The 26,315-nt window shown below is 50.2% G+C and overlaps 1 protein-coding gene across 1 annotated transcript in view; it reads left to right on the plus strand.

Moving 5' to 3' along the window:
- The window catches only part of UPF1 (UPF1 RNA helicase and ATPase), a 184,872-nt gene that overhangs the window by 119,114 nt on the left and 39,443 nt on the right, over positions 1 to 26,315 (plus strand). Inside the window, exons 14-21 of the mRNA XM_075352561.1 lie at positions 10,193 to 10,336; positions 10,482 to 10,695; positions 10,790 to 10,907; positions 11,004 to 11,160; positions 11,255 to 11,397; positions 16,892 to 17,066; positions 17,244 to 17,325; positions 20,122 to 20,283. Coding sequence (XP_075208676.1) covers positions 10,193 to 10,336; positions 10,482 to 10,695; positions 10,790 to 10,907; positions 11,004 to 11,160; positions 11,255 to 11,397; positions 16,892 to 17,066; positions 17,244 to 17,325; positions 20,122 to 20,283 — 1,195 coding nt within the window. The remainder of the gene's footprint in view (positions 1 to 10,192; positions 10,337 to 10,481; positions 10,696 to 10,789; positions 10,908 to 11,003; positions 11,161 to 11,254; positions 11,398 to 16,891; positions 17,067 to 17,243; positions 17,326 to 20,121; positions 20,284 to 26,315) is intronic.

Raw genomic sequence — 26,315 nt, forward strand, 5'->3', positions numbered from 1 at the left:
TATAATATTAGCAAACATCTCCAGTTATAAATGTAGTATAGTTCACCTAATATAGCCATGTCTCTTATCTAATGTACAGAGCATTGCAGCATAGGTATCCATGGTTACGGACACTAGCAACTATAACTGAGTGCATGTAACCATGGATACCTTAGCTGTGATTCCCTTCACATGAGATAAGAGACCTGGCTATACTAAATTTCTAATTGGAGGCATTTGCTAATATTATTACACCCACTACATATTTTTATAGGATCATAGAGATTGGAATGCCCCTTTTTAAATTTTGTCTTAAAGGGAACCTGTCAGCAGATTTTACATGTAGAAACAAAACTCCCACCTTCAGCAGCATCTTTACATATTATCCCTTTACTCTCCCTGTATACCACCCAAATACCTCTTAAAAAATCTCAAGTGCAATATGTAAATCTTTTGGTCCGGTCCGATGGGTGTACTTGATGCGGTGTCTGTCCCTCCTCTCCACGCTGATCGTCATGCTCTTATGATTGACGTGTATGATGCCTCCTGCGTCATCCACATAGCCAGGTGAAATCTTGTGCCTGCGAAGAGCCATTGCTGGCTGTGAGCAGAGCCTAATATAGAACTGCGCATGTGCAAAACAGCAGGGTCTGCACAGGCGCGAGATTTTGCACTTTTGGGACGCTGCATATCATCCCAAACGTACTATACCAACAGAAGTTTGGAGGTGGGAACATCAAGGCAAACTGAAGCTCTAGTGAATTCTATGCCCAAGAGTTAAGGCAGTGCTTGACAACATGCGTTCACATGCATTTGCGTGCATTATAGTGAGGATCCAGCGACTTGCAGTTTAATTTTTTTTCAAAAACGCTGCTTGTAGCGTTTTTGAGCTGTGTCCAAATACAGTTTTTCACTGGATCCTGACTATACTGCACGCAAACGCATGTGAACGCTGGCATGCTGATAGACAGGATCCTGCTTGCTCTACTGAGCATGCCCAGAAACCAGCCTGGCGTGATCAGTCTCTCCCGCTCCCTCTCTCCCCCGCCTGAGAGCGGCGGACGCTCGTAACCAAGGTAAATATCGGGTAACCAAGCAAAGCGCTTCGCTTAGTTACCCGATGTTTACCTTGGTTACGCGTGCAGGGAGCAGGCAGGCCGGCTCCTAGCAGCTACGGACACTCGTTATCAAGGTAAACATCGGGTATCCAAGCAAAGCACTTCGCTTAGTTACCCGATGTTTACCTTGGTTACCAGCGTCTGCAGCTGTTGGATTCCGGATCCCAGTCTCACGTTCAGTTCCCCTCACTCCCGATCACATGACTTCAATGCCCGTCCATAAACTTCAAGTGGCAGGATCCTGCAAAATAATACATGCACTTGCATGCGTTTTTCTTTGTAAAAACAGGATCCACTTTTACAGCAAAAAAGTTCATGATGCATGTTAAAAAAAAAAAAAAATAGTGTGAAAGCGGCCTAATGCACATGAGTTATTTAGAGGACACTCCAAATTTACACTGTTATACAAGCTGTACACTGAATACATTGTATCAAAGTGTCATATCTTCAGTGTTGTCCCATGTAAAGATATAATAAAACATTAACAAAGATGTGAGGGATGTACTTACTTTACTCATACTGTAGTATATACTTTTTTCTTTATCGTTCCTTATGGGAGACCCAAACCATGGGTGTATAGCTTCTGCCTCCGGAGGACACACAAAGTACTACACTCAAACGTGTAGCTCCTCCCTCCGGGCTATATACACCCCCTGGATGACAATCTACCCAGTTCAATGCTTTGTGTTTCAGGAGGATCACACACTTGCATTCTCTGATATTTTTTTCTCCACCTCAGCAGCATGTCTGTCACTAGGAGCAAGGCTGCAAACATGTACGCTATATGCACTGCGTGTAAGCTCATTCTGCCAGAGCCAAGCACATACCCACATTGTGATGCCTGTGCTAACATGGTTGTGTCTCAGCCTGGAGCCTCCGCAGGGGTCCCTCCGGCTGCTCCGGCCCCGGTGGCTGAACCCCCGGCTTGGGTAGCATCCTTTTCACAAGCTATTTCCCAGTCTTTTGCCGACTCCATGGGGCAGCTGTCTCGGACACTGCTGTCTATGCATCAGCCCCCCTCTCAGGGTGTCTCTGCGGCTCCGAGCTCTGCAGAGCCCTTAGAGCATGTCCTAGGACCCCGTCCCCCTAAACGGAGACGCAGGGAACCTTCTCCTTCCTCGTCCCACGGCTCTGATTCACAAGCCGAGGTGCAGGGCTAGGAGGATTCGCTTACTGTGGGCTCAGACGCTGCCTCTATGTACCCCATTGACTTGTCTGAGGGTGATGCGGATGTTAGTGACTTGATTGCGTCCATTAACTCCGTACTGAACCTCAACCCACAAGAGTCAGAGGAACAACCCTCTCTGGTAGAGGTACACCAGTTTACCTCTCCTAAGAAACCTAGGAGTATGTTTTTTAACCACTCCAGCTTTCACACCACTGTTAACAAGCCCAGGGCCTGTCCTGACAAACGTTTTCCGAAGCGTAGTTCAGATGACCGTTTTCCTTTTCCACCGGAGGTGGTTAAGGACTGGGCCCAGTCCCCAAAGGTAGACCCTCCGGTGTCCAGAATCTCAGCCCGCACAGTCGTAGCTGTGGCTGATGGCACTTCTCTTAAGGATCCCACTGACCGCCAGGTTGACCTTCTGGCCAAGTCTGTATATGAGGCGGCAGGAGCCTCGTTCTCCCCGTCTTTTGCGGCAGTGTGGGCTCTTAAGGCAGTCTCTGCCTCTCTGGCGGAGATTCATTCCCTCTCCAGGGACTCTATTCCTGAGATGGATGCCTTAACTTCTCAAGCTTCGGCTTTTGCATCCTACGCCATGTCTGCCATCCTGGAGGCTTCTCACCGCACGGCGGTGGCCTCCGCTAACTCCCTCGCGATCCGCAGGATCTTGTGGCTTCGAGAGTGGAAAGCAGATGCTTCCTCTAAGTACCTTGCGAGTCTCCCTTTTGCTGGGTCCCGGCTGTTTGGGGAACAGCTGGATGACATAATTAAGGAAGCTACTGGCGGGAAGAGTACTTCCTTGCCACAAGCTAAAGCCAAGAAACCTGTCCAGGGCAGGAACCAATCGAGGTTTCGTTCCTTTCGTTCCTCTAACTGGTCATCCTCTAAGCCCTCGGCCTCGTCCACTACCGCAGCCAAGGATCGTAAATCCAACTGGCGCGCAAAGCCGCGTCCTCAAAAGACCGGAGGAGCCGCTGCCACTAAGGCAGCCTCCTCGTGACTATCTGGCCGCGCCAGCAACGTCCTTGGTCGGTGGCAGGCTCTCCCACTTTGGCGACGTGTGGTTGCAACACGTCTCCGATCAGTGGGTGCGGGATATCATCTCCCACGGCTACAGGATAGAATTTTCTTCCAGCCCGCCAAACAGATTTTTTCTGTCCACCCCCCCCTGCTCCAAAGCCGCCGCCTTCTCTCAGGCCGTGGCATCCCTGCAGGCCAATGGTGTAATTGTTCCGGTTCCCGCCCGGGAACGGTTCAGCGGTTTCTACTCAAACCTCTTTCTAGTCCCCAAAAAGGACGGTTCCTTCCGACCCATCCTGGATCTCAAGCTTCTCAACAAGCATGTTCAGGTGCGGCACTTTCGCATGGAATCTCTGAGATCGGTCATTGCTTCAATGACCCAAGGAGATTTTCTGGCATCCATCGACATCAGAGATGCCTATCTGCATGTGCCTATTGCGGTTTCACACCAGCGTTGGCTACGCTTTGCGATCGGAGAGGAACATTTTCAATTTGTGGCTCTCCCCTTCGGCTTAGCCACGGCCCCTCGAGTATTCACCAAGGTCATGGCAGCAGTGGTTGCGGTCCTGCACCTCCAGGGGTTGGCAGTGATTCCTTACCTGGACGACCTTCTAGTCAAGGCCTCATCCAGTGCAGACTGCCAGCGGAGTGTCTCTCACTCTCGCCACGCTAGTTCAGTTCGGGCGGCTTGTCAACCTGCCCAAGTCCACTCTGACCCCGACCCAGGTGCTTTTGTATTTAGGGATGCAATTCGAGACTCTGCCGGCACTTGTCAAGTTGCCCTTAGTCAAACAGCAGTCCCTTCGTCTGGCGGTGCGCTGTCTGCTGAGGCACCGCCGTCATTCCATCAGACACCTCATGCAGGTGCTGGTTCAGATGGTGGCGTCCATGGAAGCGGTTCCCTTTGCTCAGTTCCATCTGCGTCCCCTGCAGCTGGACATTCTCTGCTGTTGGGACAAGCGGATCTCTTCCTTGCACAGGCAGGTGGCTCTGTCGTCACAGACCAGGAGCTCCCTTCAGTGGTGGCTTCGGCCCCTCTCTGTCTCAGGGACGCTCCTTCCTGACTCCGTCCTGGGTGATCCTCACCACGGATGCCAGCCTCTCCGGTTGGGGAGCAGTATTTCTCCATCACCAAGCACAGGGCACTTGGACTCCGTCCGAATCAGCCCTCTCGATCAATGTGCTGGAGATCAGAGCTGTGTTTCTAGCTCTCCTAGCCTTTCACCACCTGTTGGCGGGCAAGCACATTCGAGTTCAGTCGGACAACGCGACAGCGGTTGCCTACATCAATCACCAGGGCGGGACTCACAGCCGTCTGGCGATGTTGGAGGTTCAACGAATCCTCCAGTGGACGGAGGACTCGAAGTCCACCATGTCTGCAGTCCACATCCCAGGCGTGGAAAACTGGGAGGCCGATTACCTCAGCCGTCAAACCGTGGACAGCGGCGAGTGGGCCCTGCATCCGTCAGTGTTCAGATCAATCTGCCGCAAGTGGGGCACTCCGGAAGTGGACCTAATGGCATCCCGGCACAACAACAAGGCTCCGGTTTACGTGGCTCGCTCCCACGATCCTCAAGCCTTCGCAGCAGACGCACTGGTTCAAGATTGGTCTCAGTTCCGTCTGGCCTATGTGTTTCCCCCTCTAGTGCTCTTGCCTAGGGTTCTGCGCAAGATCAGAATGGAGGGCCGTCGAGTCATACTCATTGCTCCGGACTGGCCCAGGCGAGCTTGGTACCCAGACCTGCTCCGTCTGTCCGTAGAGGTGCCGTGGCATCTCCCGGACCGCCCAGACCTTCTCTCTCAAGGTCCGTTCTTCCGCCAGAATTCTGCGGCTCTCAGATTGACGGCGTGGCTCTTGAGTCCTGGATCCTGACGGCTTCAGGCATCCCCTCTGAGGTCATCTGCACCATGACTCAGGCTCGGAAGTCTTCCTCGGCCAAGATTTACCACAGGACTTGGAGGATTTTCCTGTCCTGGTGTCGCTCTTCCGACCATGCTCCTTGGCCATTCTCCTTGCCGACCATCCTGTCTTTTCTACAGTCCGGTCTACAGCTAGGACTGTCCCTCAATTCCCTCAAGGGACAGGTGTCGTCTCTGTCGGTATTGTTCCAGCGGCGTATCGCCCGACTGGCTCAGGTGCGCACCTTCATGTAGGGCGCATCTCACATCATTCCTCCTTACCGGCGGCCCTTGGATCCCTGGGACCTTAATCTGGTCCTCACGGCCTTACAGAAACCCCCCTTTGAGCCTCTCAGGGAGGTTCCCTTGTTTCGACTTTCACAGAAAGTTTTTTTTTTTTAGTAGCCATAACTTCTCTCAGGAGAGTTTCTGATTTGGCTGCGCTCTCTTCGGAATCCCCCTTTTTGGTGTTTCACCAAGACAAGGTGGTTCTTCGTCCGTCTCCGGACTTTCTCCCTAAGGTGGTGTCTCCTTTCCACCTTAACCAGGACATTTCATTGCCTTCTCTTTGTCCGGCCCCTGTGCATCGCTTTGAAAAGGCGTTGCATACCTTGGATTTGGTGCGGGCGCTCCGAATCTGTGTCACGCACCGCCGTTTTTAGGCGGTGCACCTCACTTTTTGTGCTAACCACTGGTCAGCGCAAAGGTCTCGCTGCTTCTAAACCGACCCTAGCTCGTTGGATCAGGTCGGCTATCACCGATGCCTACCAGTGTTCTCAGGTGCCTCTCCCGCCAGGGATTAAGGCGCACTCGACCAGAGCTGTCGGTGCCTCCTGGGCTTTCAGGCACCAGGCTACGGCTCAGCAGGTTTGTCAGGCTGCCACGTGGTCCAGTCTGCACACTTTTTCGAAGCACTACCAAGTGCATGCTCATGCTTCGGCAGATGCGAGCTTGGGCAGACGCATTCTTCAGGCGGCTGTCGCCCATTTGTGAAGTTAGGTTTTGCCTACTTCTCAGTTTGGTTTATTGCCACCCATGGACTGCTTTGGAACGTCCCATGGTTTGGGTCTCCCATAAGGAACGATAAAGAAAAAGAGAATTTTGTTTACTTACCGTAAATTCTTTTTCTTATAGTTCCGACATGGGAGACCCAGCACCCTCCCTGTTGCCTGTTGGCAGTTTTTTTGTTCCGTGTGTTTCACCGGCTGTTGTTAGTAGTCAGAGTTACGGTTATTCCGAGTTTTACTCTATCTCTACTTATGGGTGGATGTCCTCCTTCAGCTTTTGCACTGAACTGGGTAGATTGTCATCCAGGGGGTGTATATAGCCCGGAGGGAGGAGCTACACGTTTGAGTGTAGTACTTTGTGTGTCCTCCGGAGGCAGAAGCTATACACCCATGGTTTGGGTCTCCCATGTCGGAACTATAAGAAAAAGAATTTACGGTAAGTAAACAAAATTCTCTTTTTTGCGTGTATATTCTATATAGGTATATGTATATAATGAATACATAGATATACACAAAACTCTTGCATGCATACATTTTAGGCTTATGCATTATACACACAGATAAAACAGTGTTCCAGTGGCATGGTGTACCTCTTACAAAAAAAACAAAACCTAATGTCTCTCAATGTAGGTTACATGCTTTTTTCAGAAATAAAGAGATTATACATTGTTCTCTATTTTGATGTCCAGTACACTGGAGATCTAAATGGAGAACAATATATGATCACTTGTTTTTTTTTTAGAAATAATGTAATCTACATTGAGCAACATTAGAAGGTTTTGTTTTTTTGGTAAGGGGTACACCATGCCACTAGAACACGGTTTTACTAAAGATCCACAGTTTATCCACATAAAATCTTTATTTTGCCCAAAACATGATGATCATAATTAGAGAACAATGATGACTGGTACAGAGAGAGATTATAACTACATTTTCTGAAGGTAACAACAGTCACCGATCAGTAGGAAGTATACAGGCCTTTACTTTGAATTACTTCAGCACATCTGTGGCCACAGGACCTCATTAGTCTTTCACACTCCTCTGGGGTGATTTTGGGCCACTCTTCTTCCAGTCTCTTCTACAGTTCTTTGACTGTTGTGGGTTTCTTGTCTATAACTTTGTCACCAAGGATTTTCCAGAGGTTTTCTACTGGGTTTAGATCAGGACTCTGAGATGGTCATTTCATTGATTTCTGTTTCAAGGAACTGCTTTACCCAGTTTGCTGTGTTACATGGGGAATTGTCCTGCATGAAAATTGCTGGCTGATTGAGTGATGAACGCACGTAAGGAACCATGTGTTGTTGAAGAAGGTTCTGATACATACAGTGCCTACAAGTAGTCTTCAACCCCCTGCAGATTTAGCAGGTTTGATAAGATGCAAATAAGTTAGAGCCTGCAAACTTCAAACAAGAGCAGGATTTATTAACAGATGCATAAATCTTACAAACCAACAAGTTATGTTGCTCAGTTAAATTTTAATACATTTTCAACGTAAAAGTGTGGGTCAATTATTATTCAACCCCTAGGTTTAATATTTTGTGGAATAACCCTTGTTTGCAATTACAGCTAATAATCGTCTTTTATAAGACCTGATCAGGCCGGCACAGGTCTCTGGAGTAATCTTGGCCCACTCCTCCATGCAGATCTTCTCCAAGTTATCTAGGTTCTTTGGGTGTCTCATGTGGACTTTAATCTTGAGCTCCTTCCACAAGTTTTCAATTGGGTTAAGGTCAGGAGACTGACTAGGCCACTGCAACACCTTGATTTTTTCCCTCTTGAACAAGGCCTTGGTTTTCTTGGCTGTGTGCTTTGGGTCGTTGTCTTGTTGGAAGATGAAATGACGACGCATCTTAAGATCCTTGATGGAGGAGCGGAGGTTCTTGGCCAAAATCTCCAGGTAGGCCGTGCTATCCATCTTCCCATGGATGCGGACCAGATGGCAAGGCCCCTTGGCTGAGAAACAGCCCCACAGCATGATGCTGTCACCACCATGCTGGACTGTAGGGATGGTATTCTTGGGGTCGTATGCAGTGCCATCCAGTCTCCAAACGTCACGTGTGTGGTTGGCACCAAAGATCTCGATCTTGGTCTCATCAGACCAGAGAACCTTGAACCAGTCTGTCTCAGAGTCCTCCAAGTGATCATGAGCAAACTGTAGACGAGCCTTGACATGACGCTTTGAAAGTAAAGGTACCTTACGGGCTCGTCTGGAACGGAGACCATTGCGGTGGAGTACGTTACTTATGGTATTGACTGAAACCAATGTCCCCACTGCCATGAGATCTTCCCGGAGCTCCTTCCTTGTTGTCCTTGGGTTAGCCTTGACTCTTCGGACAAGCCTGGCCTCGGCACGGGTGTAAACTTTCAAAGGCTGTCCAGGCCGTGGAAGGCTAACAGTAGTTCCATAAGCCTTCCACTTCCTGATGATGCTCCCAACAGTGGAGACAGGTAGGCCCAACTCCTTGGAAAGGGTTTTGTACCCCTTGCCAGCCTTGTGACCCTCCACGATCTTGTCTCTGATGGCCTTGGAATGCTCCTTTTTGTCTTTCCCATGTTGACAAAGTATGAGTGCTGTTCACAAGTTTGGGGAGGGTCTTAATTAGTCAGAAAAGACTGGAAAAAGAGATAATTAATCCAAACATGTGAAGCTCATTGTTCTTTGTGCCTGAAATACTTCTTAATACTTTAGGGGAACCAAACAGAATTCTTGTGGTTTGAGGGGTTGAATAATAAATGACCCTCTGAATAAACTTTTCACAATTTAAAAAAAAAAAAAAGAAAAAAAGAAATAACATTCTTTTTTGCTGCAGTGCATTTCACACTTCCAGGCTGATCTACAGTCCAAATGTCACAATGCCAAGTTAATTCCGAATGTGTAAACCTGCTAAATCTGCAGGGGGTTGAATACTACTTGTAGGCACTGTACTTGCATTCTCTGTCATGTAGCTGTATGAGAGGTCCAACTCCACCACCTTTCACTGTCTTCTTAACATACTTTGGGTTCAGTCTTTCGCCAGTTTGTTGACGAGCATCATCTTTCCCATTAAACCCAAATAAATTAAACTTGTTTTCATCACTAAAAAGAACCGTGGACCACTTGTCCTCTGTCCATACACCATGCTCCTCACCAAAGGTGAGTCTAGATTCTTTCTGCTAATGAGGTTTAGTCTCTGCAGAGTGAGCTTTCAGTCCAAATGCTTTTAAACGTCGTGACACTGTATGACAAGAAAGTTACCCTGATCAATGCTGAACTGGTGATCAATTCCAGCTGCAGTGTTGAAATTATTACCCATGGAGATTCTCCCTATTATCCTGTCCTCTCTTGTATTTGTCATTCAAGGGCGACCAGCCTACTTGGGCGACTTGAAAGCGTTTGTGATGTTATAAAGATGCAATATTCTCGAAATTACAGACTTGGAACGACAAACTTCTCATGCAAAGGCTGATAGGGTCACCCCCTTTGGCTTTCATCTGGACAGTGCAAACTGGAAAGTTAGGCTGCCACTTAAATAGGGTTTGTAAGATAATTAAGGAAATTAGCACCAGGTGCCAGATTAACCCCAATAACTTGCAGGTCTCAAAGTGTTTTCTAATTTTGATGTGTTCTTTTTCATAGATCTCATTTTCATTTTTATTAAGTGCTTTACAATAAACTCAGTTTATGAAATAAGCTTAAAATACTGCTAGGTTACTCATGTTAGGACATAATCATATAGGACTACATAATGACCTTAATATTTAGGAAATTGTGCGTTCTCTAATTTTGATCTCCACTGTGATAGAGATCTAGATAGATATGATGGAAAATGCACTGATAAAGCAGGACTGCTTGTAATTGATAGGAGCACTGGGCAGTTGCCTTGTGTGCCCCCCTTCACCCTTTTAAACAATGGTCTTGTTTATAGCATACATCTTCAGGGTTTTCGTGTTTTTAAGGTAATTTTTTGTTTTATATTTTGTCAATTCATAACATGACTCTATTCTTTTCTTTCTTTTAATTGCAGAATGCTGATGTCATCTGCTGTACATGTGTAGGAGCCGGCGATCCCAGACTTGCTAAAATGCAGTTCCGTTCAATTTTGATTGATGAAAGTACACAAGCCACGGAGCCAGAGTGTATGGTGCCAGTTGTTCTAGGAGCAAAACAGGTGATTTTGCCATTTTTATTTTTCTTATTTTTGGTTGTCATGCCGCTATGATTTATACTTTATTAGAGTTGACAATGTATTTAAAGCGATCATAAATCAATGATGGCAAGCTTGTGTAATCATATATATCCAATTTGTTTTTCAGCTAATACTTGTAGGAGATCACTGTCAGCTTGGTCCAGTTGTGATGTGTAAAAAAGCAGCAAAGGCTGGACTGTCTCAGTCCTTGTTTGAGAGACTCGTGGTTCTTGGCATTAGACCGATTCGTCTTCAGGTTCAGTACAGGATGCATCCTGCCCTTAGCGCTTTCCCATCAAACATTTTTTATGAAGGATCACTTCAAAATGGAGTAACTGCCGGTAATAGAGCAAAGTGACAAAAATTATGTTTACGTGTTACAAGTACCTCTACTAGTACAACTAACTTTTTTTTGTTTTTGTGTAATTTATCTAGCGGATCGAGTGAAGAAAGGCTTTGACTTCCAGTGGCCACAACCTGACAAGCCAATGTTTTTTTACGTTACCCAGGGCCAAGAAGAGATTGCCAGTTCCGGGACATCTTATCTGAACAGGTAAAGGGAGATGGCTAGTTGTGCCGTGGGCTGTTTATTCGTGTCTACAATGTAAATGCCTTGGAGGTTTACTTGTTTTTGTGTTCACTATTTTAGAACGGAAGCTGCGAATGTTGAGAAAATTACTACCAAACTTTTGAAGGCCGGGGCCAAGCCAGACCAGATTGGTATAATTACTCCATATGAAGGGCAAAGGTCCTATTTGGTTCAGTACATGCAGTTCAGCGGCTCTCTGCACACTAAACTCTATCAGGTACAGTTCTAACCATATACATTATGTATTATAGCTATTGTATTATATCTTTGGTATGTGTTTATGGATTAAAAATATTCTTCACTTTCTTTAGGAGGTGGAAATCGCCAGTGTAGATGCTTTTCAAGGAAGGGAAAAAGATTTTATTATCCTTTCCTGTGTTCGTGCAAATGAGCACCAAGGAATTGGTTTCTTAAACGATCCTCGTCGTTTGAATGTGGCTTTGACCAGAGCAAGGTAAATCTCCAGGGCTTCATTAATAATTGAACGTTTTAGCCTGCTTCTGAGGGTCACTTCAGAAACCTGAAAATTGGGGTACTTATCACACACACACAGGTGGTGAGGTGCAGAAGTATTTTGGTTGCTTTGCACTAGAAATGGGTGAACCAGGGTCGCCAACTGACATCTTATTTTTTCTGGACAGTTGATAAAATAAAAAAATCACGGACACACAATATTTTCTTACGGACACATTGTGAAACCATGATAACTCATTGATAAGTGATCCAAGTCTTCAGCCTGTAATTCTGATATGGAGCTGTAAACTGATAGTCAAAATAATCTGTATAAGTTTCTTCAGCTTTAAAAAAAAAAAAAATCAGACGCCTTAACCCCTTCAGCCCCAAGCCTATTTTGACCCTAAAGACCAGGACATTTTTTGCAATTCTGACCAGTGTCTCTTTATGAGGTTATAACTCTGGAACGCTTCAGCGGATCCCGGTGATTCTGAGACTGTTTTTTCGTGACATATTGGGCTTCATGTTAGTGGTAAATTTAGGCCGATATTTTTTGCGTTTCTTTGTGAAAAAAACGGAAATTTCGCGAAAATTTTGAAAATTTTGTAATTTTCAAACTTTGAATTTTTATGCTCTAAAATCAACGAGACATATGACACAAAATAATTAATAAATAACATTTCCCATTTGTCTACTTTACATCATAACAATTTTGGGAAAAAAAAAATTTAAGGAAGTTATAGGGGTTCAAAGTTTGAGCAATTTCTCATTTTTACAACAAAATTTACAAAGCCACTTTTTTTAGGGACCACATCACATTTGAAGCGATTTTGAAAGGTCTACATGACACAGAACACCCAAAAGTGACACCATTCCAAAAACTGCACCCCTCAGGCTACTCAAAACCACATTCAAGAAGGTTATTAACCCTTCAGGTGCTTCACAGTAACTAAAGCAATGTGGAAGGAAAAAAATGAACATTTTACTTTTTGCAACAAAAATGTTAATTTAGCCTCAAATATTGCATATTCACAAGGGTAGCAGGATTAAATGAACCCCCAAAATTTGTTGGGCAATTTCTACTGAACACGCAGATACCTCATATGTGGCGAAAAACCACTGTTTGGGCGCACGGCAGGACTCGGAAGGGAAGGAGCGCCATTTGACTTTTTTTAACAGAAAATTAGCTGGAATCGTTAGCCGCACCATGTTGCGTTTGGAGAGCCCCTGAGGTGCCGAAACAGTGGAGCTCCCCCACATGTGACCCCATTTTGGAAACTAGACCCCTCATGGAATTTATCTAGATGTTTGAGCACTTTGAGCCTCTGGGGGCTTCACAAAAGTTAATAGTTGAGCTGTGAAAGTAAAAAAGAAATTTTTTACCACAAAATTGTTACTTCAACCAGGTAGCTTTTTTTTCACAAGGGTATCAGGAAAAATTGCACCATAAAATGTATTGTGCAATTTCTCCTGAGTACACAGACACCTCATATGTGGTGGAAATAAAATGTTTGGGCGCACAGCAGGGCTCGGAAGGCAAGGAGCGTCATTTGACGTTTCAAACGCAAAATTGTCTGGGATAATTAGCGTATTCCATGTTGCGTTTGGAGACCCCCTGAGGTGCCGAAACAGTGGAGCTCCCCCACATGTGACCTCATTTTGGAAACTAGACCCCCATGGCATAGAAAAAAAAACAGCGGCAGATAGGGGGGGGCGGCAGATGGGGCGGCAGCAGATGGGGGGGCAGCGGCATATAAAGGGAGCATCTGTGATTGTGAGACGGCGGCTGGGAGAGGGCGCAGTGGATGCAGGAGCGGCAGAGGATGGGGGGAGGGGGGGATGGGTGGGAAGGGGAGTGGGAGGTGGGATTGGGGATAGTTACCCTACAGGATGGATCTAGGCAGCTGGATCACAGGAGATGAAGGAGGCAGCAGATCGGGGAGGGTGAGAGGTGGGGGGGGAGCGCAGCGCAGATCACGGAGGAGACAGGTGAGCAGAGCACAGATCACGGGGGTGAGAGGTGAGGGAGAGCGGACAGCAGATCACGGGGGTGACAGGTGAGGGAGCACAGATCACGGGGGTGACAGGTGAGGGAGCACAGATCACGGGGGTGACAGGTGAGGGAGCACAGATCACGGGGGTGACAGGGGAGGGAGCGCACATCACGGCGGTGACAGGGGAGGGAGCGCACATCACGGCGGTGACAGGGGAGGGAGCGCACATCACGGCGGTGACAGGGGAGGGAGCGCACATCACGGCGGTGACGGGAGGGAGCGCACATCACGGCGGTGACGGGAGGGAGCGCACATCACGGCGGTGACGGGAGGGAGCGCACATCATGGCGGTGACAGGGGAGGGAGCGCACATCACGGCGGTGACAGGGGAGGGAGCGCACATCACGGCGGTGACAGGGGAGGGAGCACAGATCACGGGGTGACAGGGGAGGGAGCACCGATCACGGGGTGACAGGGGAGGGAGCGCACATCACGGCGGTGACAGGGGAGGGAGCGCACATCACGGGAGGGAGCGCACATCATGGCGGTGACAGGGGAGGGAGCGCACATCATGGCGGTGACAGGGGAGGGAGCGCACATCACGGCAGTGACAGGGGAGGGAGCGCACATCACGGGAGGGAGCGCACATCACGGCGGTGACGGGAGGGAGCGCACATCATGGCGGTGACAGGGGAGGGAGCGCACATCACGGCGGTGACAGGGGAGGGAGCGCACATCACGGGAGGGAGCGCACATCACGGCGGTGACGGGAGGGAGCGCACATCATGGCGGTGACAGGGGAGGGAGCGCACATCACGGCGGTGACAGGGGAGGGAGCACAGATCACGGGGTGACAGGGGAGGGAGCACAGATCACGGGGTGACAGGGGAGGGAGCGCACATCACGGCGGTGACAGGGGAGGGAGCGCACATCACGGCGGTGACAGGGGAGGGAGCGCACATCACGGCAGTGACAGGGGAGGGAGCGCACATCACGGCGGTGACGGGAGGGAGCGCACATCACAGCGGTGACAGGGGAGGGAGCGCACATCACGGCGGTGACAGGGGAGGGAGGGCACATCACGGCGGTGACAGGGGAGGGAGCGCACATCACGGCGGTGACAGGGGAGGGAGCGCACATCACGGCGGTGACGGGAGGGAGCGCACATCACGGCGGTGACAGGGGAGGGAGCGCACATCACGGCGGTGACAGGGGAGGGAGCGCACATCACGGCGGTGACAGGGGAGGGAGCGCACATCACGGCAGTGACAGGGGAGGGAGCGCACATCACGGCGGTGACAGGGGAGGGAGCGCACATCACGGCGGTGACAGGGGAGGGAGCGCACATCACGGGAGGGAGCGCACATCACGGCGGTGACGGGAGGGAGCGCACATCATGGCGGTGACAGGGGAGGGAGCGCACATCACGGCGGTGACAGGGGAGGGAGCACAGATCACGGGGTGACAGGGGAGGGAGCACAGATCACGGGGTGACAGGGGACGGAGCGCACATCACGGCGGTGACAGGGGAGGGAGCGCACATCACGGCAGTGACAGGGGAGGGAGCGCACATCACGGCGGTGACAGGGGAGGGAGCGCACATCACGGCGGTGACAGGGGAGGGAGCGCACATCACGGCGGTGACAGGGGAGGGAGCGCACATCACGGCGGTGACAGGGGAGGGAGCGCACATCACGGCGGTGACAGGGGAGGGAGCGCACATCACGGCGGTGACAGGGGAGGGAGCGCACATCACGGCGGTGACAGGGGAGGGAGCGCACATCACGGCGGTGACAGGGGAGGGAGCGCACATCACGGCGGTGACAGGGGAGGGAGCGCACATCACGGCGGTGACAGGGGAGGGAGCGCACATCACGGCGGTGACAGGGGAGGGAGCGCACATCACGGCGGTGACAGGGGAGGGAGCGCACATCACGAGGGAAAGGGGCCGGGCAGCAGATCGGGGGGGACCGGTGGCACTGTGGCAGATGGAGGGCGGCGGATCGGGAGGTGTGAGGGTGCAGGTGGCAGATACGAGGGGTGGGGGTGCGGGTGGCAGATACGAGGGGTGGGGGTGCGGGTGGCAGATACGAGGGGTGGGGGTGCGGGTGGCAGATACGAGGGGTGGGGGTGCGGGTGGCAGATACGAGGGGTGGGGGTGCGGGTGGCAGATACGAGGGGTGGGGGTGCGGGTGGCAGATACGAGGGGCGGGGGTGCGGGTGGCAGATACGGGGGGTGAGGGTGCGGGCAGCAGATATTGGGGGTGCGGGTGGCAGATCGCGGCGGAGGGCGGCGGCGGATCGGGAGGTGTGGGGGTGAGGGTGCGGGCGGCGGATCGGGAGGTGTGGGGGTGAGGGTGCGGGCGGCGGATCGGGAGGTGTGGGGGTGAGGGTGTGGGCGGCGGAGGGCAGCGGCGGCGGATCGGGAGGTGTGGGGGTGAGGGTGCGGGCGGCAGATACGAGGGGTGGGGGTGCGGGTGGCAGATCGCGGCGGAGGGCAGCGGCGGCGGATCAGGAGGCCGGTTTCATACAGTGCAATGGCAGCGCGGCAACTTCCGCGTCCCGTGCTCCGGTCTCATAACAGCATGGGACCGGAGCTTGTCGCCCTGCCATTGCACTGTGTACACTCACTGTGCTGGCGTGCTGCAGGGACGATGACGGGGGCGGTCACCGGCAACAGGTCCACTGTGATTAGAGAAATCGGTCACAAGGCCGATCTCTCCAATCAGAGGTACTGGAGCTGGGGGAGGGTGATCCAGTGAGGTCACCCAGCTCCAGCCAATGGCCAGTGCTATAGCTGCACTGGCCAGGGCTGGATTTTAATGTTTCAGTCACTTTAAGTGGCTGGAACATTACAGTGGCTGTGATTGGTTGAGCGGCGTTCGTCAGCCAATCACAGCCTCCGTAGGTCCGGGGAGGAGGCACCACCCCTCCTGAGGTCAGGTACAGGTCCCCTCCTCCCCGAATCTGTGGTTTATGTTAACCGATCGCAGTCACCGGAGGCTCCGGTGCCGCGATTACGCCATGACTGAAAGATCTGTCCTTGGTCGTTAAGGCCCAGGGCACCATGACAGATCTTTCCGTCCATGGTCGTGAAGGGGTTAAAAGTGCCTTATTTTTACTGACTGTACTGGAATTGTACTGACAGATATGATGTTACATTTACTCCTAAGAGTATGCTCACACATCCCAGACAAACCACTGCTTTCTACCCTAAAATCTTTGTGGCTGAAATCTCACAAAGTCCCATCAACAATCCACAGAGAAAATCCACAGAATGGCAATTTATGCTACAGATTTTCAAATTGAATTGGTCTTTGCAAGGCAAAAGTAGAAATTTGGTAAGCCCACCTCGTTTTGGTAAAATACACAGGATTTGGTAGAGCTTCTGTAACAGATCTGAGCATATGTGAACATACTTTTCTGAATTAGAAAGGTCTGAGAAATATAGTACATACCTTCTTCTACTGACCTGCAGTTTAACAAGTATCATGTTTTTAGGTATGGTGTAATAATTGTGGGCAACCCAAAGGCACTTTCAAAGCAGCCCCTGTGGAACCACCTTCTAAATTACTACAAAGAACAAAAGGTCCTCGTTGAAGGACCACTCAACAATCTTAGAGAGAGTCTCATGCAATTCAGCAAACCTCGAAAACTTGTAAACACCATCAATCCTGTGAGTATCCCACCTAGTCAACTTTGTAATGTACTTGTCCAAGTTCGTTACTGACTATGCTTGTCATATGTCTGAAGTCAATTGCCTACAGAGTTTGTCTGCACATAAGCATAGCTCTATTTTAGTGGTTTTATTTTTATTGGCTATTTTAGTAATTGCTTTCCCAATGTATTCCAGGGAGCGCGTTTTATGACAACAGCAATGTATGATGCTCGTGAAGCAATTATACCTGGATCTGTGTATGACCGGAGTAGTCAAGGTAAACTGTCATTCTTAGTACTTTATCAACTTTCCTTAAATTCACTACATGTACGGTGCTGTGGGAAGTACATTTCTGTAATTCACTGCACATATACACTCAATGATTTAGCCCAGCTTGCCAGCAAAGTTGTCAAATGTTCAGCAAGTATCCGCATGATTTGTGTCCCTTCATCACCCTGAGAGGCGGCTGTCAATATAGACAGTGGCATCCAGCTGGTTATTTGAAGGTGGGGCTACCTCGTTATCCCCATCGGCACCCCCTAATTGCGATCGAACGGCTCTAATAGTTGTCATGGACGGGGAGTAAAAACAAAGAAAAATGAACAGTACAATATATTACAATATCCATACTCCTTCATATAGTATTATGCACCCCCATAGTCCTCTGGCCATTGTGTACTCACTGATTAAATACATACATAAATTAACACTCCCTCTCCTCTGTTCGCCTGATGCTCCGGTCTCAGTGCGAGTGCTCTGCACGTGTCTGTACAGCGGCACGTTGCAGTGACGTCATCGTGCTCCGCTGTGATGAGACGTCAGTGCAGACACAGGAGAGTGATGGGAGAGGCAGCGCTGTGTTCCCTCTTTCAACTATATCTGCAATGCCAATGCAATTGAAAGTGCAATACTGGGCGGGGGGCTCATGCGTAGGGGGAGGCCAGGCACCAGACCCCCCCCTTCCTCCTCATTCGCGGGCCCCACAGCGGCTGCGTGGTCTGCTGCCATTGGCAGTATGCCACTGATTCTGGTCTTAAATAAATACATACTTTTTGGTCTGATATATCCACAAAATGCTTATACTTCAAATAAGTGTAATGTGCCGTATAATATATTTTACTGTGTTAGTTATGACTCTTTAAATTCCTGTAGTAATGCTTTTGAAATTGATTTTTCCAGATTTATATCTTATTGCTGTATGTTTGTAACATTTATTATGAAGAATTCTTCAATAAAATGAGTATAGAAAAAACAATTTGGTCTGCAGCACATCGCCTGGTGCAAGGTGCAGATGTGCTGCTAACATGATTCTGTAGTGGGCAGATTGCTCTATTAGGCTACTTTCACACATCCGGTTTGAGCAGTGCGGCTCAATCCGGCTGTGAAACCTATGCAACGGATGCGGCGAAAACACCGCATCCTTTGCATAAGTTTTTAAATGCGGCCCGTCCGTTTTTTTTCCGGTTGTGGCACGCTGCTGAGCATGCGCAGTGGAAGAAACCGCATGTGGCGGCCGGATGCGTTTTTTTTCCGCATCGCGCCGCATCCGGCGTCCATAGGCATGCATTGAAAAATGCGCCGCAGCAGACGGATGCGGTGCGATGCGGTTTTTTTTGCCAGAGCAAAAAACGTTGCAGGCAACGTTCCATCCGGCCGCGGCATCTGCTAAATCTGCCGCATGCGGCAAAAACCGGACCAAACGCAAGCCCATGCAGCACAATACGGCACTAATGTAAGTCTATGCAAAAAAAAACCCGCAACCGGCGGCAAAAAAAAAACGGTTGCGGTTTTTCTGCAGAGCGCCGTATTGTGCCGCAGAGCAAAAACCGGATGTGTGAAAGTAGCCTTAGTGATCATTCTGTGCTGTCCAGTCTGATGGGTGTCGCCTCTCTCCGGCGATCTCAGTCATCCTTCTACCCAGCACAGTGTGGATGACGCGTCTACGTCATCCACACAGGCCGACACTGCGGTCATGCGCAGGTGCACTTTGATCTGTTTTGCTCAGGGCAGATCAAAGTACTGTAATGCGCAGTCGCGAGGAAAGGGTAAAGACTGCTCGCGCATGTGCACTACAATACTTTGATCTGCTTTCAGCTTGGCAGATCAAAGTGTGCCTGTGTAGGATTTTAATACTGGCTAGTGTGCATGACATAGGACGTCTCATGCATATGGGCCTCAGAAAGAGAACAGTGATCGCCGCAGAGAGGAGGTCCTGGACCGGAGAGCAGCGACACCCATCAGACTGGACCGCACCTCTAGCTAAGTATTATAAAAGCGTTTTTTTTACGTTCTACAGAGCTGCCTGGGCTCTTATATACAGTATTTTGTAATGCTGTATATTAGAGCTCAGTGGTGGTGGCCTCAGCTTATAGTTACCAAATCTGGTGACAGGTTCCCTTTAGTGCTCTCGACTCTGCGCATGTAAATGCAACCTAAATGTATGCATGTGAGGCGGCAAAAGGATAGCATGTAGGGTAGTACTTGAACATTTTGTCCAGGGCTACACTCTAAAACCAGCCCTGGTTTTAAGGATAAAAGCATGCTTTCTTCCCAAGATTGATCACATATGACCAGTTTTCAATCTCTATTCCGTGAGGTCAGATTACGGAGCTAGATGGCAGTCGTTACTGAGGAGATTTTATAGAGGGGGAGGAACAAGAGGTAGAATCTTATCAATAGCCACTGCCTTGTATTTTCTCAGTAATATAACAACCTGTCGTCACGGAATACAGATTTTACCTGGGAATTAAGAATATATCTCTGATAAAATATATTACAAAGTTTTATTTTCAAGTGTACTCGTGCTTTATGAAGTATAAAGTTAAAACCTTGCTCACTCTAAGGTCAAAATTCGCTTAGTCACTAAGGGGTTAAAACCCACTTCTGCTCAATCTGGTTTGACTTTGTGAAAGATTAGCATAGGCCTGCTTTTTTTCTTTAATCAGTTTTTGCAATTCTAAAATAACTAAATTAAAATATAAAATTATGCCAGGAATGTTTACATAAAACCAGTGATTATTGAGATCACTTTCTGCTCGATTTAATTGTGACTTGTTCTTATGTTATCTTTAAGCTCGACCCTCAAACATGTACTTTCAAACCCATGATCAGATTGGCATGATTAGCTCTGGACCCAGTCATGTAACGGCAATGAACATTCCAATTCCCTTCAATTTGGTCATGCCTCCAATGCCACCGCCAAGTTACTTTGGACAGGCCAATGGACCAACTTCAGGTATTTAACATTAGAAATGATTGTGAAGCCTGTAAAGCTATACTGAATCTATATGAAAACAAGACTGTTTCCCGGGAGTTGGAAACGCTTATGTTTGGGTCTATAGAGAGGTCACTCTTTTGGGGCATGTTTTGAGAAGGAAGAGTTGTGCAGGGGGCACTGCCAAGAACATCTGTGATGTGTCTAGACTATAAATATGGAAGAGGGGGGAGTCCAGCTCCACTGACATACAAGTTCCTTTATTCAGTTAAGTATAAAACACTGGACATAGTTAAAACTTCATGGTAGCGGTCGGAAGCATCTACGTGTTTTGGGTGTTGCAGCACTCGTAATCATTTCCTGCTATAGTAACATATGCATTAAATAATTTCTTGATCCGGTGTGCTCATATGCAGAAACGTTGTGTGTGTGTATATGTATATATGTGTGTATATATGTGTGTGTGTGTATGTATATATATATTTCTTCGGCGCTCCATTGGGAGACCCAGACGATTGGGTGTATAGCTACTGCCTCCGGAGGCCACACAAAGCATTACACTAAAAAGTGTAAGGCCCCTCCCCTTCTGGCTATACACCCCCCGTGGGATCACGGCTGCTCAGTTTTCAAGCTTTGTGCGAAGGAGGTCAGACATCCACGCATAGCTCCACTGTTTAGTCAGCAGTAGCTGCTGACTATATCGGATGGAAGAAAAGAGGGCCCAAAAAAAGGGCCCCCAGCATGCTCCCTTCTCACCCCACTCTTGTTGGCGGTGTTTGTTAAGGTTGAGGTACCCATTGCGGGTACGGAGGCTGGAGCCCACATGCTGTTTTCCTTCCCCATCCCCCTGAAGGGCTCTGGTGAAGTGGGATCTTACCGGCCTCCAGACTGAGGCCGGGCTCCATCCACAGACCCGGAGATCCTGCTGGATACGGAGCTGGGTACCGTCAGGGACAAGGCCCTGCAACATTCAGGTACTCTGTGTCCCCGTACAGACAGGCACAGACACACTCCAGCGTTGCTGGGTGTTCTAGTGCGCCGGGGACAGTAGCGCTGCGCGCTTGGGTTATACTCACTGCAGCTTAGCTGAGTGAGTTTATGTGTGGGGAACTACTGCGCCGGCCGCCATGGAGACTGCGGCGCGGCTGAGACTTGTGGTGCGCCGGGGACTTCGCGCCGACCGTGCTTTTACGACGGCAGCGCTTATAAATCTAGTCCCCGGCTTCTGCGGCCTAGTTACGTTTCGTTCCCGCCCCCAGCCCTGTCAGTCAGGGAAGGGGAGAGACGCTGTACAATAGTCAGCGCCGAGGGCTGGAGTCTTATTTACATACTCCAGCCCTCTCACTGGGCACAGTGGGACGCCAGTTTCCCGCTCTTTGTCTGCAGCACGCCCACGGCCCGCCCCTCTTCACAGGACGCCGGCAGCCATTCCTGCACGCAGTCTGAGCTGGAGAACGGACATAGCCCTGGGAGACCCAGACAAGGGATTCTGGCGACCACACACCCGCTGTTAAGCGTGCGGTAAGCAGCACCTAGGTGCTGACCCCACTAGTGCCACAGTGTTGTTTTTGTGTACTTTTGTCTGTACCTATATATTGCACTGTACGGTCGCTTCTTGGCTTATACCCCAATATTGCTCTGAGGAGACAACAGCATGTCATCCGCAAAAAGCAAGGGTGCCAAGGCACGGGCTTCATATGCTGCCTGTACCGCATGTGGGGCTGATCTACCGGCAGGTTCCAATGACCCCCATTGTGTGCAATGTTCGGTCCCTGTGCCACTTCGTCAGCCGGAGTCTATGCTAGTAGTGGCCCAGGCAGAGACGCCTGTGAACCCTGCCCCGGTGACGGGGACAGAGTTTGCAGTTTTTGCTGATAAGATGTCTGTGACTATGACAAAAATTCTAGAAACTTTGCAGTCCAGGCCGGTCACTCAGACCATGGGTACTGCTGATTCAATGTTCCCCGGTCCCCCTCAGTTGGAACTAATCCGTGCTCCAAGGGGGTCCCAGGCATCACAGGCTGAAGGCTCTGACTCGGACGACAGTCCCAGGCAGCCTAAGCGAGCTCGCTGGGAGAGACCCTCGGCGTCATCACGATGGTCAGGGTCTCAGCGAGAGGATTCTCTGTATGATGAGACAGAGCTAGGTGATCAGGAGTCTAATCCTGAGACTGCTCTCAACCTGGATACCCCTGATGGTGACGCCATGGTGAATGATCTTATAGCGGCCATCAATAGACTGCTGGATATTTCTCCTCCAGCGGAGGAGGCAGCAGCACAGCAGGAGAAATTCCATTTCAGGTATCCCAAACGTAAATTGAGTACTTTCCTGGACCACGCTGACTTCAGAGAAGCAGTCCAGAAACACCATGCTTATCCAGATAAGCGTTTCTCCAAACGTCTTAGGGATACACGTTATCCCTTTCCCCCTGACGTGGTCAAACGCTGGACCCAGTGTCCAAAGGTGGACCCCCCAATCTCCAGACTTGCGGCTAGATCCATAGTTGCAGTGGAAGATGGGGCTTCACTTAAAGATGCCAATGACAGACAGATGGACCTTTGGTTGAAATCTGTCTATGAAGCTATCGGCGCGTCGTTTGCTCCAGCATTCGCAGCCGTGTGGGCACTCCAAGCTATTTCAGCTGGTCTGGCGCAGGTGGACTCTGTCATACGTCCATCAGTGCCGCAAGTGGCGTCCTTGACCTCGCAAATGTTTGCGACTTACGCTATCAATGCGGTCTTGGACTCTACCAGCCGTACGTCAATGGCGTCCGCCAACTCTGTGGTTTTACGCAGAGCCTTATGGTTAAAGGAATGGAAAGCAGATTCTGCTTCCAAAAAATGTTTAACCAGCTTGCCATTATCTCAAGACAGACTGTTTGGTGAGCAATTGGCGGAAATCATTAAACAGTCCAAGGGTAAGGACTCTTCCTTACCCCAGCCCAGATCAAGCAAACCTCAACAGTGGAGGGGACAGTCGAGGTTTCGGTCCTTTCGAGGTTCGGGCAGGGCCCAATTCTCCTCGTCCAAAAGGACTCAGAAGGAGCAGAGGAGCTCAGATTCCTGGCGGACTCACTCACGCCCAAAGAAAGCAGCCGGAGGAACCGCTTCCAAGCCGGCTGCCTCATGACTTTCGGCCTCCTCTCTCCGCATCCTCGGTCGGTGGCAGGCTCTCCCGCTTTTGCGGCATTTGGCTGCCACAGGTCAAAGACCGGTGGGTAACAGACATTTTGTCTCACGGGTACCGGATAGAGTTCAGTTCTCGTCCTCCGCCTCGGTTCTTCAGAACTTCCCCACATCCCGACCGAGCCGATGCTCTTCGGCAGGCGGTGTGCTCTCTAAGGGCAGAAGGAGTGGTGATCCCTGTTCCTCTTCAGGAACGAGGTCAAGGTTTTTACTCCAATCTGTTTGTGGTGCCAAAAAAGGACGGCTCTTTCCGTCCTGTTCTGGACCTAAAACTGCTCAACAAGCACGTGAAAACCAGGCGGTTCCGGATGGAATCTCTCCGCTCCGTCATTGCCTCGATGTCTCAAGGAGATTTCCTAGCATCAATAGACATCAAAGATGCTTATCTCCACGTGCCGATTGCTCCAGAGCACCAGCGTTTTCTACGCTTCGTTATAGGAGACGAACACCTTCAGTTCGTAGCCCTGCCATTTGGTCTGGCGACAGCCCCACGGGTTTTCACCAAGGTCATGGCAGCAGTGGTAGCAGTCTTGCACTCTCAGGGACACTCGGTGATCCCTTACTTGGACGATCTACTTGTCAAGGCACCCTCTCAAGAGGCATGCCAACACAGCCTGAACGATGCGCTGGAGACTCTCCAGACTTTCGGGTGGATCATCAACTTTTCAAAGTCAAATCTGTCACCGACCCAATCACTAACATATCTTGGCATGGAGTTTCATACTCTCTCAGCGATGGTGAAGCTTCCGATGGACAAGCAGCGTTCACTACAGACAGGGGTGCACTCTCTCCTTCAAGGCCAGGCGCACCCCTTAAGACGCCTCATGCACTTCCTGGGGAAGATGGTAGCAGCAATGGAGGCAGTCCCGTTTGCGCAGTTTCATCTGCGCCCACTTCAATGGGACATTCTCCGCCAATGGGACGGGAAGTCGACGTCCTTAGACAGGAAAGTCTCCCTTTCCCAGACGGCCAAGGACTCTCTTCAATGGTGGCTTCTTCCCACCTCATTATCACAAGGAAGGTCCTTCCTACCCCCATCCTGGGCGGTGGTCACGACAGACGCGAGTCTGTCAGGGTGGGGAGCAGTTTTTCTCCACCACAGGGCTCAGGGTACGTGGACTCAGCAGGAGTCCACCCTTCAGATCAATGTTCTGGAAATCAGGGCAGTGTATCTTGCCCTACAAGCCTTCCAGCAGTGGCTGGAAGGAAAGCAGATCCGAATTCAGTCGGACAACTCCACAGCGGTGGCATACATCAACCACCAAGGCGGGACACGCAGTCGGCAAGCCTTCCAGGAAGTCCGGCGGATTCTGATGTGGGTGGAAGCCACGGCCTCCACCATATCCGCAGTTCACATCCCCGGCGTAGAAAACTGGGAAGCGGACTTCCTCAGTCGCCAGGGTATGGACGCAGGGGAATGGTCCCTTCACCCGGACGTGTTTCAGGAAATCTGTCGCCGCTGGGGAAGGCCGGACGTCGACCTAATGGCGTCCCGGCACAACAACAAGGTCCCAACTTTCATGGCACGGTCTCGCGATCACAGAGCTCTGGCGGCAGACGCCTTAGTGCAAGATTGGTCGCAGTTCCAGCTGCCCTATGTGTTTCCCCCTCTGGCACTCTTGCCCAGAGTGCTACGCAAGATCAGGTCCGATTGCCGCCGCATCCTGCTCGTCGCCCCAGACTGGCCGAGGAGGTCGTGGTATCCGGATCTGTGGCATCTCACGGTCGGCCAACCGTGGGCGCTACCAGACCGGCCAGACTTACTGTCACAAGGGCAGTTTTTCCATCTGAATTCTACGGCCCTGAACCTGACTGTGTGGCCATTGAGTCCTGGATACTAGCATCTTCAGGATTATCTCAAGGGGTCGTGGCCACCATGAGACAGGCTAGGAAGCCCACGTCTGCTAAGATCTACCACAGAACGTGGAAGATTTTCTTATCCTGGTGCTCGGCACAGGGAGTGTCCCCCTGGCCATTTGCATTGCCTACTTTTCTTTCCTTCCTGCAATCTGGTTTGGAAAAAGGCTTATCGCTCGGCTCCCTTAAAGGGCAAGTCTCAGCGCTATCGGTATTTTTTCAAAAGCGTCTAGCACGACTTCCTCAGGTACGCACGTTCCTGCAGGGGGTTTCACATCGTCCCTCCGTACAAACGGCCGTTAGATCCATGGGATCTGAACAGGGTACTAGTTGCTCTCCAGAAGCCGCCCTTCGAGCCTCTGAGGGATGTTTCACTTTCTCGACTCTCACAAAAGTGGCCTTTCTGGTAGCGGTCACGTCTCTTCGGAGGGTATCCGAGCTGGCAGCGCTGTCATCCAAAGCTCCCTTCCTGGTTTTTCACCAGGACAAGGTAGTGCTGCGCCCGATTCAGGAGTTTCTCCCTAAGGTGGTATCCTCTTTTCATCTCAATCAGGATATCTCCTTACCTTCCTTTTGTCCTCATCCAGTTCATCGGTATGAAAAGGATTTGCATTTGTTGGATCTCGTGAGAGCACTCAGAATCTACATTTCCCGCACGGCGCCCCTGCGCCGCTCGGATGCACTCTTTGTCCTTGTCGCTGGTAAGCGCAAAGGATCGCAGGCTTCCAAATCCACCCTGGCTCGATGGATTAAGGAACCAATTCTTGAAGCCTACCGTTCTGCTGGGCTGCCGGTTCCATCAGGGCTGAAGGCCCATTCTACCAGAGCCGTGGGTGCGTCCTGGGCATTACGACACCAGGCTACGGCTCAACAGGTGTGCCAGGCAGCTACCTGGTCGAGTCTGCACACTTTCACCAAACATTATCAGGTGCATACCTACGCTTCGGCGGACGCCAGCCTAGGTAGAAGAGTCCTGCAGGCGGCGGTTGCCTCCTCGTAGGGGAGGGCTG

Source organism: Anomaloglossus baeobatrachus, chromosome 1, assembly GCF_048569485.1.
Source record: "Anomaloglossus baeobatrachus isolate aAnoBae1 chromosome 1, aAnoBae1.hap1, whole genome shotgun sequence".
Classification (NCBI taxonomy): Eukaryota; Metazoa; Chordata; class Amphibia; order Anura; family Aromobatidae; genus Anomaloglossus; species Anomaloglossus baeobatrachus.